This window comes from Diabrotica virgifera, chromosome 1 (genome assembly GCF_917563875.1).
Source record: "Diabrotica virgifera virgifera chromosome 1, PGI_DIABVI_V3a".
Classification (NCBI taxonomy): Eukaryota; Metazoa; Arthropoda; class Insecta; order Coleoptera; family Chrysomelidae; genus Diabrotica; species Diabrotica virgifera.
In genome coordinates this window covers 158757762-158774492 of record NC_065443.1, presented here as the reverse complement: position 1 = coordinate 158774492, position 16731 = coordinate 158757762, and the positions used below count along the sequence as shown (strand labels likewise).

Here is a 16731-nt window from a genome sequence, read left to right as displayed (position 1 = left end):
ACGACGCACAACTGTCACCATTACGTCACAGCTAACTACGAACTATTCACTAATGAAGAGGTCTCAAATATCATCAAAGAGCTTCATAATTGGAAATCTCCTGGACCAGACGGAGTTCAGAACTTCTGGCTTAAGAAGTTCTGGAGTATTCACGAGTGCTTATCAACATTAATTATTAGGGTGGGCCGAAAAATTTTTTTTATTTTATTTCGTGTTGCTATACCGCGGAAAAGTTGCTACTAGGATAGAGTTTTAAATTACAAAAAGAGTTTTTCAAATTGGTTGATATCGTCCGGTCGCGCATTGGTCGTAAAATTAAAAAAAAGGGTTGTTTTTGAAATTTTTATTGCATTTTTATTGCAATTCAGCTGTTTTTTTATTTAAGTCTTGTGACGCATGAAAAGTAGGGCCGTTAAGTTGGTTTTATATTATTAAAAGCGTTGTATTTTCAAATAAGAAAACAGCAAAAAACGATATTTCTTAATATTTTATGGACGGTGCGCGACCGGAATATGTCAATATATCTTTTTTCTTTGCTTTATTTTAATCCTGACCCCTGAATGAAAGATATAGGCGGTATAGCAAAACGGGATAAAATATTTTGGTGTTTTTAAAAAAAAATTCAAAAACATCAAATTTTTCAAATTTTACGACCCATGCGCGACCGGAAGATATCAACCAATTTGAAAAATTATTTTTGTAATTTAAAACTCTATCCTAGTAGCAACTTTCACGCGGTATAGTAACACGAAATAAAAAAAAAAAAATTTTCGGCCACCCTAAATTATGCAGTTATCAACATTGTTATCAACATTAATTATTAATTATACATTAAAATTTCACCGTAGAAAATCTTGATAAGTCTTACCCAAGCCAAGAAGAAATTCATGAGTTTTGGCGAAATCAACTTTCCACACCAGCTGCTCTTAACAACAATGCTGGATGGATAGAAGATACGACACAGAACTGCCAATACTACACTACTACTCTCTACGAACCCCTCACCACTGAAGAAGTCTCAAATATCATCAAAGAGCTTCATAACTGGAAATCTCCTGGACCAGACGGAGTTCAAAACTTCTGGCTTAAGAAGTTTTGGAGTGTTAATGATTGCTTATCAACACTAATTAATAATGTTATTTCTAATCCGCAGGAAACACCATTATTTCTAACTCACGGAACCACTTATTTAATACCGAAAGATCAAAATAACACCCAAGATCCAGCCAAATACCGCCCAATTTCTTTTCTTCCAACTTTGTATAAATTGGTCACATCCTGTGTAGCCCGGCGTATCTACCAACACTGTGCACTGAACAATATCATAGAGCCTCAACAGAAAGGATGCGCTAAGGGTTCCATGGGTTGCAAAGAACAACTTATCATCGATTCAGTCACTTCTAATCAAGCATATTCCAAAAAGATGAACCTATTTACTGCCTTCATTGATTACAAGAAGGCCTTTAATTCAGTGCCGCATGAATGGCTTATAGATATATTGAGAATATACAGGGTGTCCATAAACTCTACCGACAAACGAAGACAGAAGATTCCTCAGATAATTTTAAGACAATTTAACCCAATTCACCTAGTCCGAAAATGCTTCCTAAGGGAGTTAGAGCTCTTTGAAGATGGCGTCATGTAATTAGTTTTTCTTAAATACCTCCAGAACGCTTCCACTTAGAAAAACGAAAATTAGTATGGTTATTTACTTTTCAGAAAGGAATCGATTCCATCCATTGCGAATTTCTAGTACCGGTCATAGGCGTCCGTTTTGGGTAGGGCAACGGTTATTTTATCGCCTAACTTTTTTGTCTTTAATTCTTAAGTATTTTTGACTCTGAATTATTAAATTGTGAGGTATTTTAGTACTAAAAGGTGCTCTTACTTTAAGTCGATAGGATACACCGTTTTCTAGAAAAATCGATTTGAAAATTTTTGGTTCTTTGAATTTCAAAAAAAAGATTAAAAAAAACTATTTAGAAAGATGAAAACTGGTACATTTATTTATTTTCCAGAGATTAATCGATTTCATTAATGGCGAATTTCTAGTACCGGTCATAGGCGTCCGTTTTGGGTAGGTCATCAGTTATTTTATAGCATAATTTTACTGTCTTTAATTTTTAAGTATTTTTGACACTAGATTATTCAATATCATGAGATATTCAAGTACTAAAAGTTACTTTTGCTTTAAGTTGGTAAAATGCATCGTTTTTTTTTTATTTTTTTCAATTTTTTTTTCAAATTCCCAAAACTAAAAACCTTTAAAAGAGTACCTTTTAGTACTAGAATACCTCGCAATTTAATAATCCAGTATCAAAAATGCTTAAAATTTGAAGACAAAAAAGTTATGCGATAAAATAACCGTTGCCCTACGCAAAACGGACTCCTATGACCGGTACTAGAAATTCGCAATGGATGGAATCGATTCAATACTGGAAAGTAAACATGTATACAAATTTTCGGTTCTCTAAATCTGGGGGTATTTAAGAAAAACTAATTACATGGCGCCATCTTCAAAGAGCTCTAGCTCCCTTAGGAAGCATTTTCGGACTAGGTGAATTGGGTTAAATTGTCTTAAAATTATCTGAGGAATCTCCTGTCTTCGATTGTCGGTAGAGTTTCTGGACACCCTGTATAAAGTAGACGATAATATAGTGACCTTTTTACAGCATATAATGACAGAGTGGAAGACTAGAATTCACCTTCAAATACCTGGTGAAAATAACATCGAAACTGAAAATATCGCAATCAGCCGGGGCCTTTTCCAAGGAGATTCGTTAAGTCCACTGTGGTTCTGTCTAGCTATGAACCCACTATCTCAGCTATTGAACTCCACTGACGAAGGCTTTAGCATCAAAAATAAGACCAATGTGGTGGCGAAGCTTAATCATCTGTTGTATATGGATGATTTGAAATTAATCGCTTCCACTCGAAACCAACTAGATAAGATGCTAAGAACTGTAGAATCCTTTTCAAATGACATTAGTATGCACTTCGGACTAGACAAGTGCCGTGTTTTAAATATAGTCAGAGGAAAAGTACAGCCCAGAGGATTTGAAATGCAAAATGTCCAGAATATCGAGGCCATGGGTGAAAACGATATGTATAAATATCTTGGAGTAAAGCAAGCGGGAAAATTGACCATAAGCAAATAAAAACTGAGATAACTGCGGAGTTTATACGAAGGGTAAAACAGCTGCTTCGTTCACACCTTAACACTAGAAATTTGTTTAAGGCACTAAACACCTACGCATGTTCCGCGCTTAGCTATTCGTTTGGCATTGTTAAGTGAACAAAAACGGACATAGAGCATCTTCAGCGAAAAGTAAGAACACACCTCACAAAGGCACAAGAACAACATCCTAAAAGTGCAGGAGAAAGAACAACATTACCACGGAATCTAGAAGGAAGAGGACTTATGGATATAGGTGAGCAATTAGATAAACAAATTGCTAATTTAAGAAATAATTTCCAGTTGCAAGCTGAGACATCTACTCTACATCGCGCAGTAGATGACATAACACCGATCAAACTGAGGGAACCAGAGATGCGCATAAACCACCTCACTAAAGACGAAAAAATGCGCACCTGGATGAGTAAACCTCTGCACGGGCGACATCCCAATGAGGTCAGCCAAGACTATGTCGGCAATTGTAGCACTAAACTTAATAAAGAATAGACGAAAAGCCCAGCACGTTGCCGGCGACATTTTGTAACACTAAATATGCCCCAAACACGGTGGCGACAGTTTGTAGCAGTCCCAAGAAAGGGCGCTATCTTTGTAGCATTAATTGATTAGAAAGAAAAGGAGCTCGACAAGTTAAATGCCAAATTAAACAAAATATAGAAATATCATTGGTGCTACTTAACTTTTTGATATACCTCGGTAGCTGCGTCTTCAGAGACCTAGGGGTGTGGATTCTTAATAGATGTTAAATAAAATTGAAACTCAATTGCTCGGGGGGCGCCATAATTAAAAAAAGAAATATCATATATGTTTACTTATAAAAAATATTAAACTAAGAATGCCGGTTATTTTAAATATCTGTACTTACCCTAGGCTACTTTCATATCTGATTACTTTTATAAGGACGATAGAGATTGGTAAAGAAAATCTAATAATTAAACATAATTCTTACTTTATTGAAACAAATAAAAATTTAGCAAAGTTGTTATCAACAAAAAGATAAAGTTTCATCGATTCGTGAGAAAACGTAAGAGTTCAACAATAAAAAAAAAATAGTGCAAGTACCTTGATGTGTTCTTTATCCATAGTCCATCGTCCATCCATGCGGCAGTTACGGTGTTAAACATTGTCCTGATGTTACGGCACATTTGTTGCCGCGCACATAACGACACTCAATTGTACAGACAAAGTACAGGTATTAATTATATTAGAGACGAAATTCCATTGTTCGTTTATTGTATGCAATATGCAGCACTGGTATACTATATTATTATTATTGTTATTAATTAAACTTGATTGAATGAAATGAAGAACTTTTCGACAAAAGAAAACTAAAGGATGTGTTTAATCCATCACTAAAAACAAAAAGTACGGTCGAGAATTTACATTCCCTACGACCACAGCATCCACTTAAGCCTACTTCGGCTCTGGAACAAAAACTCGAAGAAACTGTACTAAATACACAAAACTAATTCTCTCCATTGAACTATTTTCAACAATTTTCTCCGTCAGCAAAGCAAGGCCTGCTGACGGAAAGGCACAAACTTCTTATTCTAGCTCTCTAGAACTGATCGCTCTCCTCGACTACTTAGAACTGATCTCGAATCTACTTCGAACTCCTCTAACACCCAAAACTCACTCCATCTTCCCATTCTTCTATCCTACTACCGGTTTTACCAATCAAAAAAATTCGCCAATTTCCACTCTTATCTCAAAACGAATAGAAAAGGTTTAAGCAAACTTCAACCACGCCTTCAAAGGTAATAACTCATTCTTCGTCAAATAGGACTCACTCGCGAAATTCTGATATTCATATCTCAGCTCAATACATTCTCACGTTTTTCGCTGATCCAGCTTCTCGCACAGCTGGCCCACTAAGATACCAACAAGTATATTATATAAACAACTCAGAGCCTCCTATTTCACAACGGTATGCACTATGTAAACAAACCAACTCCAAAGCATCATATTCTCGTCGCCAGAAATCAGTTATAGAAGGATTTACGATTGTAATTCCCTTGATAAAAAAAAACCGACAACCCATTTCACGACAGAATAACGGCTAACAAAACATGATACTTTTAAAACCTGCGTTCTCCAGAATAAGAAACTTAAAAAATATTCATATGAATCGAGGACGAATTACGCAATACTACAGATTCGTGAGAAATGAAAAAGAATCACACATTTCCACGCAATAAACAAATACAATTTCTGAAACGGATTTACCTTACAGGGTGAAGCAACAGTATCAGGAATTCGAAAACGTTAATGCACTTTGCACTCGTTACACAATACAGCGTCGAACTATTAGTTGACATCAGGAAATATGTTCCCTGAAACGGAGGGTTCATTACTGGCCATTCAGGATCAGGTTATACCAACCAGAAATTACCTGAAATATATCATCACAGACCCTCAGGTTCAAAACGACAGATTCCGATATGGGTGTCAAGCCCAAGAAACCATCCAACATCTTACAGGGGGTTGCCAGGCATTTGCTGCAACTGAATACAAGGAACGGCATGACGCAGTGGGAAAAATCCTTCATCAAGAGATAGCTATCAAGCTGGGACTTCTCCAAACAGACCATCTCCCGTATTATCAATACGTCTATGACAGTATACTTGAGGATTGCAACTACAAGCTATACTGGGACCGCACTGTGCTCACAGACCAAACAGTGGCACATAATAGACCAGATCTCGTACTAGTTAATAAATTAACAAGACAAACAACACTAATGCCCGGTTGCAACAACATTTCTTAAGCTTAAGTCGAGAATATCATTAGAATTAATATAATATAATTATAATATATTACAATAAGAATACCATAATATAATGATAGATATAATTGATAATAAGGTAAGAATCTAAAATTATGGTGCAACGTAAGTAATACTCAAGGAGGCTCTATCTATAAGTAGAGCTTAGCTAAGCTGTAGCTTAAGATCTGTTGGTGCAACCAGGCATAATTGATGTGGCGATACCTAACAACAATAATCTACATAGTTAATTTACTGAAAATATTGCCAAGTACAGAGATCTGGACGATACCGATTATTATGTCTACTACTGGAGTCATTCCGAAGACCCTCCTCGAAAGCATCAAAAAGCTGGGTCTGAATGAACATCTTTATAAGACCATGCAGAAAGCTGTACTACTCGCGACGACGGCCAGAAGTTGACGAAAATCTTTGGGAGATACACCTGCATTCCAAGTCACCTAGGGCTCGACAACATGGAAAGAGTCCCACCAGAGCTCAATCCTTTTGATACCGTAGGTATCTGGGATGAGTCAATTTTCCTCTTAGAGGGAGTGTGAGCCGTATGGCTAAATCTGGACCAGATGGAGTTCAGAACTTCTGGCTTAAGAAGTTCTGGAGTATTCACGAGTGCTTATCAACATTAATTATCCAGTTATCAACATTGTTATTAACATTAATTATTAATTATACATTAATCCAGATTTAGCCATACGGCTCACACTCCCTCTTAGGGGAAAATTGACTAATCACAGATACCTACGGTATCAAAAGGATTGAGCTCTGGTGGGACTCTTTCCGTGTTATCGAGCCCTACTTGACTAGGAATGCAGGTGTTCCTGTTCCTGTTTCTTGCCTAGAGTGCGGAGCCGTTTTTAAATATTAATAATTTAGTGCAAAAATCGCGATTTTTTTCGATTTTAATTAGAATTAAATTTTTTTTAATTCCTAATTTAAAAAAAAATGCTTTTTTTTCGAAATACCTCAAAATTTATTAGTGATACCAAAAATCACAAATGGTAACAAAATGTAGATTTTGCTTTTCAGATTAATTTGAATTTTTGTTTTTCTGTAAGGCAAAAATTGGTTAAGATATTGGTGTTTAAAATTTGCATACACTCGTGAATATTGTATGATCAAACCATTTCAACTACACTCCCTTCAAAAATAAGTACTTTGCACCGATGAAACTTAGAAACAATATAAACAATATATACATGAGTAAAGCAGCTTGTGAAGTTGTAACAATTAATTTCATTCGGGATGCTAATTAATGGGTGATTTTCACGATTTTTTTACCAAAAAAAATAAGACCAATTTTATTTTGAGCGTAACTTCCTTACTTTTAATGCTCGTAACGTATTTAAAAAAGAATCTTTTTTTAAACACGTTAAAAATTTGTTATGAGTTTTCCCCAAGGAGTGCTTCATTTTTGGTTATTTCACGTTGAAATATTCGATTTGGAATTTTGCGAGTATGAACCTATTTGTCATTAGCTAGAACTTTTCATTTACTTGGTCTAGGGATCTCATACATACACCATTTTTTTCACTTTTTTATGGGCTATATTTTTATGTTTTTTACATAAAATACTTACTTTTTGAATTATTTGCAAAAAACCGTCTAATAACATGTTTTTTGTTGAAAAATGAACTTATTTACTTGCCAATAACTCAAAAAGTATTTACTTAGTGAAAAATGCTATAAAGGAAAAGTTGCTTACAATTAGTCAGTTTATCCATTTCCGGACTTATTTTGAGCGTAGGTATATATTTTCACTACCGAGAATGGGTGAAACTCATCCCCATGTCAAAAGCACACATCGACACAATATCACTTATTTTCTTTGATATGTTAGTTATGTGTAGGGTAAGGTGGGGTAATGGCGTACACTTAAAGATAATTAGAATTTATTTTATTATTAGACGACATTAAAATTTTAAACCTAAGCAAAAATGAAGAACACATGTTAGTCTACAAATTTTGATTAAAAAAACATTTTAAAATTACAATACAAAATTAAAAATATACATATAAAAAAAGTTGTCACTGTCCGGTATTACCCTCTATGTTGGGGTAATGACGGACACCTTTTACAAACAAAAGTCGCAAATAAATTTTTTGTCTTTTGGAGAGTTAGAACATGCCTTATGTGCCCAATGACCACAATACACACATCTTAGCCAAAGTTCACTGTTCTTGCCAAATTCTCCACACAAAATGCAAATGTCTTCGGTAATGTTCTTGTCCCTAACATCGTCATCATCCTCTATCTCACTTTCTCCTTCTTCACATATTTTATAGTTTAAGGCAATTTTTGTTCGCTTTGATTTTTGTCTTAATGTAGACCCCTCCTGTGTCACAAATACATTTCTTTTAGCCTTATCTGATTTGATTGTTGTCTTTTTATTTTTCTTGTCTTCTTTTTTTTCTAGCTCTTCTTTTAGCGGTGTTGACGTAAATACAATAGGGTGTTGCTTGTTTGCCTTATTTTGTCTCTTTACAACATTTTCGTGATAACAAGATGGTAGAGGAATTATCTCGGCAAAGGAAACATTTTTTAATTCTGTCTCATTCACACTACTATTTTTTTCAGGGGTAGTCTCATTTGTTTTGAGTAGTTTTTGGGCGTTGTACAGTAGTGACCCCAGTTTCATCGCAATTATAAATTTTATTGGGTGAAAATGCATATTTTTCCATAAGTCTGGATAAATTGTTAAAAAAAATGGTAACTTCATTGCGACTAAAAGCTGTAATTCTGTTAATGCTGGTTGCTTCTGGATTCCTTAACGTAATATTGTGACGAGATATGAAGCCCCTTTCCCAGTCTTTACCAGCCATTTTTCTTTCTTGATTAAAGGGGACTCATTTTGATTGTGCAAATCCAAAAGCACATCTTCGTACTTCCTGGGGAGTTATTCCATAAAAAACTTTTGCCAGCTTCTTAATTTGAACAGCAAGTGCATTTTCGGCTTCAACTGAAAAAACTGGCTTTCGGCCCAAGGAAGGTCCAGAAGGGGCAGTGCCATTTTTAAGTCGTTCGTGTAACGTAGATTTTGGAATTGAAAATTTTATTGCAGCTTTTCTTAACGACATACCATTCTGTATAGCACGGAGTGCTCCTTGCAACTCCTCCTCTCTCCACGAAGCTTTTTCGGTGACTCTTTTATAATTCCGCGGCATCTGTAAATTAAAATAACAATGTTTACTGTTTTGTATCCAATAATAAATATTATGATGGAATCGCAGAAACTGGATATAAATACTGTAGGTATGTTTGTTGAGTTATTTTTATTGCCAATGTTTTGATCACGAATGGGATCTTCTTCAGGTCTACAAAGAATTAATATGTAAATGTCACATACATGTCATAAACTATATTAGATTTTGTTTTAATTGTAATGGGAAATAAAAACTACAAAAATTTATAAAAAATGTTGACAAATAATTATAAATGTAGGTAATTATGAATTATTACCTATTAACTATATTTATATCCACTTTCCAATATTCCATCATAATAAAACAACAGCAGGTATTTGCATGTACCTATCTCCCAATACAATAAATAGTTCAAACCGGAGCTGGGGTAATGCCGGACACAGTGTCCGGCATTACCCCTAAATGACATATTTATGCATATGTTCGGTAGTAATTATTAGAGGAAGTAATGAATAAAACTACTTAAAGATACGTAAAATACACTGCGTAAGCTATGACTTTGCACGTAATCTCATCAATTTCTTATAATAGAAGTGGTCAATACTCACCTTTAAAATCAGTTAATTCATATAATCACACACTAAATTTTGTAATTTTTGTGATAACTCTCTTTGCAAGCACGTGGCAGCGACTAAACTGAGAACTGAGATTCAGATGTCTAACGGTCAGCCTGTGTTGAGCGCGAAATTCAATAATATGCCGATACGTGCACAAACAACGCAGTCCGGTATTACCCCGCTGTCCGGTATTACCCCACCTTACCCTATGTCAAATTTTATGTTAACCCTCGCAAGGCGGTGCTTAGATTCTTACGTAAACAACGGTGCGGGGTGCATTTGCACCCCATCCGTATATCCATTTTTTTATATGTGAATGTCGGAAAAATTGGTTTGAAAGATAATTAGGACTTGTTTATTATACTATGAAACATAATTTTACAAAAAAATTACTCATTTCTTCTTAAAAACAAAATTATTATCGTTGCAAGACAATCACGTGAAATTTTTCACAGAATGAGCAACACACAGTTTTTACACATAATACAGTTATGCCGGGACTTTCGTTCTTTTTCTCTGACATAAGTAACACAGACCTTGGCCCCCTGCTCTGTTAGCTCCAGGTGGAACATCAGAAACGTCAAATTCAGGATATGAAATTTTCATCATTTGCACCTTACAGTCATTTTTTCAAAAAAGCACGTAAACGCAAAGAGTTTTAAATGCTGTAATGGGTGGAATGCGTTTAGAATTGAATTTAATGCGAATAAAAAAATGGACAAAAATCAAAAAAAATTAATTGAAAAAGATATGTGAGAAAAACAAGGTCTGGCACCCCGCACCGCCTTACGAGAGTTCAAGCGGTTCTTTAAAATTTAGAGGATTTGCAATATTTTACCAGAGCACGGACTAGTTACAACATTTATCAAAATATTTTTTCTGTTGCTTTTTATCATAGGTATTTCTGGTACACTAATATTTTATTATTTTTGTTACATTTATATATCCAAATTGACTAACATCTTTTGCTTTTGGCTGTGGATATTTTGTATAATTTTCAACACATTAATAATTGTCAAACCTATTTTAGCCACTCTTTCTACAGTTGTTTCTATAGCTTGTGATATACAGAGTGGACCAAAAATCTGGAAACACCTAATAATCTAATAAAGGGATTGTTCAAATTATACAAAAACGGGGATACCTACATCTATTATGCTGTATAAAGATTTGCAATTTGATCTTTGTAACGTGGCCAGATTTACTATTTTTCTGATATTGTCTTTTTCTGATATTAATCAGTCACTTTATTAAATAGAAAACCTGTATATTGTACCTTTATTGAAATCTCTACTTCAATATCTGTTCAATGGTATACAATACTTTCGATTTTATGTAGTGAGGAACATCTTAAAAATATAAAACAAAAACCGGGAAACACCTAAGCATATCAATATTTTTTTTTTATTAAAACTATGTTTTTTGGAACGAGATATCTAAATTCGCCAACCAAAAGTATGTATTACCCACAGAGCACCACATACGTCTTCCACGGGCTCATTTAAGTGGATGGGTATGAACTTTCGGCTTCAATGCTATTTAAATGGGAATAATGTTTTTCGAATCTTGAGAAAACTAATAAGTATTTTTGAAAAATTTAAACGCAGAATGAAAGATTACGTTATTACAGAGGGTTGAAAGTCCCTGAAAACTTCTATAATGTTTATTTTAATAAGTTACGGGGATGAAAAACTAAGAGAAAATTTAGTCTGATTTTTAATTTCAAATATCTCATTCAAAAGAAACTTTTTATTCATTCTAAGGGATTTTCAGCCCTCGGTAATAAAGTAATCTTTCATTCTACGTTTAAATTTTTCAAAAATACTTATTAGTTTTGACAGGCGTCAAAATTGTGCATTGTGTTCCTTTCCTCTTAATACGTTTAATTTTTTTTATTTCCCTCTCTACATACCTTTTGAATCAAAACTTTCTATCCCTTATTATTATTACTTAAAAAAGGTATACTACATTCATCTCGCTAAACTCAGTTGTTTTCGATGCAAAATTCACCAGCGATGCAAAATAATTGTTTGCATAATATCATTGTAGTTACACCCGAAAAATAAACTTAAAACCATAATAATTTCCAAAAATGTATCAAAAATTCCTTCAAATGGAATTTGCGATGTAATAACATAAATATGAGAACTTGTACAATTATGGTTTCAAGTTGGTGCAGTCAGTGAGGGTATTTGACTCCGAATTCCATACTAGGAATATCTCAAGAAACAAAGTCTACCCTACATTATATGGCGCTTTTATCTTGGGGGTGGTTTCCAGCCCTTCTCGGGAGTGGAAAATTGTTTTGGTCAAAATAACCACGGAATTGGCTATAGAACCTAATTCTAAATTAGGTTCTCTAGGTATTGGGTATTATAGAACAGCAAAAACATATTTTTTTGAAAACTCAATACTTTTTGAGTTATTCGTGGTTGAGCGATTTTTATTGAAAAATGACACCTTTTCGCACGGTTTTTTTTTTTGCGCATACCTTAAAAATTATGCATCTAACGAAAAAAACGATATAAAACATTTTCGTAGCTTATAAAAAATAAAGAGACTTATTTCTTCATAAATCTTTTACTTATAATACAAAAAGAGATAGGGTAGGTGAAAATAGATTTTTTGGTGCATGCTCAAATCGGTGTATTCAACTTAAAATAACAGAGAAATGGTCAATTTTGGGGGTATAATTCTGCGAATACCTTTTGTAGTTCTTCACAAGACCTTAAAACGAGCACTGTTAAATGTCGATTACGTTCAAACTAAGCGAGATATGATGCAAAAAAATTGATGACTAATGTATTTTAAGGAAAAATGAGAAGTATATTTAACCCCTCATCCACCACAATCTAAATTCATCGTTTGCCTTCTACAATACCTTTTATTATAGTATTATTTCTATGTTTAAAAAGTTGAACAGATTTACAGTCGAGTACGGTAATTCAAGCGATACGGTTGGATTTTGTGTTCGAGAGAACTGTTTACGGTTAGTTACAAAAACGTTTGGTGTTTGGTGTTTTGAATATGACTAAAAGTGAAAAAACGGTCCCACGAGATAGAGGAAAACAAGATGTAGAAGAGAACAACTCGGAAATGATGATGACGGACGAGGAAGGTAACATGAACAAGAGAAAAAGAGAGGAAAATAATCAGGTAGAAATACAAAATAATAACAAATCTAATAATAGCAAAATAGGGGTAAGTACACCTAATACTAATATATCTGAAAGGCCAATAAATTTTTATTCTGCTGCGGATGCCGGTCCGTATTATGTATTGGTTCAGAATAACCACGGCCACATCGGAAGGATTCACCGTATTGGATCAGCGAGGATTATTATGGGAGCGGTCCCAGAAATTAAAAATAATATTTTAAGAATGGATGTGGTAGGTATTAACAAAATCAAAGTTGAATTAAATTCTTACAGTAGCGCTAATTTATTAATAAAGTCAGAAAAGTTGAAAGAAAAAGGATACGAGGCGTATGTACCCACATTTTTTACCCAAAAAAAAGGAGTCATTAAACAAGTTGATATTGAATTATCAGAATCGGAATTAGGCCAGATCATTAAACCTAAATTTGGAAATAATTTTGAAGTTTTATATGTAAAACGAATGAAAAGAAAAAATGGTGGACAAGAAATCATTACACCGACAATAATTGTTACATTTAAAGGACAAATGATCCCGTCACAAGTAATTATAGAAAAAGTTATTTATGATGTAGAAATTTACATTCCAAGGGTCGTTCAATGCAATCGATGCCTACGGTACAACCACGTTGCTGGCCAGTGCAGAGGAAGGGTGAGATGCGTATTTTGTGGGGGTGAACATGAAGCCGATGATTGTGACCAAAAGGAGGAACCAAAATGTGTTTTATGTGGTGGAAATCATGCAGCAAAGGACAGAAAAAACTGTAATGAATTTTCAAAACAAAAGTCGGTTAAAAAAATGATGGTAACTGAAAACATTTCATACAGAGAAGCTAAAGATAAATACGAAAACAGCTACGCAACCGTAGCCAAAAATAAACGAGACAGTCCATATTATACAGCGGTCATAAATAAAAAAAGGCGTATTGAAAACAAAAACAATAGATCAGGATATTCAGAAGAACTTCAGTGGAATTTGAACAATATACAAGCATACCAAATTATAGATGCCAGGCCGAAAGGACACAAAATATAAATCAAGAAATGAAGGACTTCATGTTACACATGATTAAGAATATTTTACAAAAATACTTTCAAGTTTCACCAGATCAAAAATTGTTAGAGTCACTTAAAATAGATGTAAACCAGAGTCTTATATCGCAGTTTTCTTAGTTTTACAATATAATACTAGATCTATAGTTCATAATAAGGGAAGCATAGAAAAATTTCTGTTAGACAAAAATATTTCCTTAGCTATTTTATGCGAAACTTGGTTAAAAAAGAATATAAATTTTCTATTAGTAATTTTAATATTTTTAGACATGATAGAGAGGATGGATTTTTTGGCTCTGCCATATTACTAAAAGAATCATATGCATTCAGTAAAACTAAACCTTTTTTCGGGATAAATGACTTAATGTGTGTGTCTATTAAAATATTATTAGATGAAAATACTCAAATTAATATATATGTTATATCCGTTTTTAACAACTAACCTTAATAATGAAGTACCTACTTATTTCCCATCAGGATATATCAGGTGTCAGCCATCTGAATCGACGCCTCCAGTTTCAATGCCAATGTCAGCGAGAACTACTACGTCCAGGCTTTCTCACAACGTCAGCATTTTATTAAACATATAAAACCATTTGCCGGTGTTTAATTTTTGTTTGTAATAATTTAGATTTAGTACATGTAACTTTAATTTTTCTATTTTTCAAAATAAAATATTTTTTAAAAAGTCTAAAAAGTTTTAAGTGATATAAAAATTGGCGCAGTCAGTAGGATCTGGAAACGTTGTTAGAACACGGAAAAGCTTAACTGACAACGGTGGATTCCAATCCTTTGATTCAGAAACGAACCATCCAAAAGGCAGAGCCGTCATCACTTTGCAGATATCTACGGATTAGGAACACCTGGTGAAGCCCCTGGTAGAGACGCTGTCGAGAACAAGACGACTAGATGTTTTTGGATTTAGTGTAAGTCTAATATTGAATCATCTCGTATATTATTATATTTTTATTATTATTACTGAATACTGTTCGATATTCCAATATTAATTATACTGAAAATCAATAAAGACAACTACATATTTATTTTCATTATTTGACGTTTGTACTGTAAATCGTCAATTTTTTTATTTATTTATTGTTGTTATAAAACGCCTGAAACACGCACTCTTCGCTCATCGGGCAGTTATTATAAAAACATTTTTTAATATTAAATACAACCACTAAATATTTTACTGATTACCTTTTAACTATTTGACGTTTATTCTGTTAATCGTCATTTCTTTATTTTCACTACTGTTCTTATATAAAAGTCTGAAACACGCACAGTTTCACAGTTAACACAGTTATTATAAAAACATTTTTCTGATACCTATTAAATACAACTACTAAATATTACTTTTTATTATCATTATTGTTATGATATACACGTCTGAAACACGCACAAATTTCACTAATCGGACAGTTGTTATAAAAACATTTACTGATACTTTTTATTATTATTTTTGATTATTATTTGATATTTAAATTGATTGATTGGACCATTTTTAATTTTTATTTTTTGATATATTAATTATTTCATATTTAAATTGTTTTATTTGACCATTTTTTATTTTTATATATTGATTATTTCATATTTAAATTGATTTATTTGGCCATTTTCATTATTCGATATATTGATTATTTTATTTAAATTTATTTGATCATCATGACTGACAACAGTAACACTTCTCGCCCCGCAGTCTCCGTATCTCATATCGAGAATGAACCCGAAGTAGAACCTTATAAACTATGCGAAATATTTTCGATCGTACCCGAATTTGAAGGCGATCAAATATTTTTACAAACTTTTCTAAATGCTTGTGACTATGCCTACAATATGTCTACGCGTGATCAAAAACAACTATTAGTAAATCACACAAAAAATAAACTTCGCGGAAGAGCAGCGCAACTCATAAGCTCTAGAAATCCCTTATCATATCTAGAAATTAAGCAACTTCTTAATTCCCACTTTGGAGACACTAGAGACCTATCTTCTCTCGTACAAGATTTACAGAGAGTCAAACAACTTCCAAATGAATCGGCTCTTACATTCCTCAATCGTGTCTAAGTCCTTAATGCAAAAACGCATGCCAATATCCAGAAATCTGGCCTCACTCCTGAAGAGAAACAAGCCCAAATCGTACTAAGCGAATCAATGGCGCTCAATACATTATTGACCGGCCTCGATCCAAAAATTGCACATATTGTTCGTGCTAGTAATCCAAAAGACCTTCTTCAAGCTCAGATCCGCATCAGACGAGAGCTACAATTATCCTATTTCGAAATACAGAAAACCAATCGACCCAATCCTCCCAGATCCAATCAAAATAATCAACCCATTAGAAGATCAAACTTTCAACCACCTAGATGCACCTTTTGCGGACGCATTGGCCACTCAAACAACGAATGTCGCTCTAGACAAAATTCCCAAAATAATTCCCAGAATTTTAACGATACTCGAAATTTCAGCAGCTATCAAAACTTCAATAATGCCCAAAATAATGGCTTTCAGAGGCAAAACTTCAACCCGAATAATACCTATCAAAACACTAGACGTAACGACCAACAAAGACCTCTAGTTCAATCAAAATAACCCACAAATACGACCTTCTGTAATTCATAAGAACCCACATTTTTCGAATGATAGATATTTCGTTAACTATGAACCTGACTATGTTAATGATTATACCTCAGATCCAATTGAAAGCTATCAGTATGACGATTTTTCCGATAATAATTATCCACCTCCTGATTTCTACCATTCATTCGATGAATCGACCGATTTAAT

At 33.8% G+C, this 16731-nt stretch overlaps 2 protein-coding genes across 2 annotated transcripts in view; both read right to left on the bottom strand.

The window, feature by feature from the left end:
- The window catches only part of LOC126878802 (cytochrome P450 4d8-like), a 244366-nt gene that overhangs the window by 208986 nt on the left and 18649 nt on the right, over positions 1-16731 (bottom strand). The window lies entirely within an intron of this gene.
- On the bottom strand, positions 7856-9933 carry LOC126878803 (uncharacterized). The gene is made up of 2 exons (XM_050641704.1): positions 9728-9933; positions 7856-9140 (listed from the first exon to the last, which is right to left on the bottom strand). The coding sequence occupies exon 2, from the start codon at positions 8693-8695 to the stop codon at positions 8051-8053; it is 645 nt and encodes a 214-aa protein (XP_050497661.1). The 5' UTR covers positions 8696-9140; positions 9728-9933; the 3' UTR covers positions 7856-8050.

Excerpts from the sequence above, each read along its gene's own strand:
- LOC126878803 (XM_050641704.1), bottom strand. The coding sequence starts at position 8,695 with ATGAAGTTACCATTTTTTTTAACAATTTATCCAGACTTATGGAAAAAT.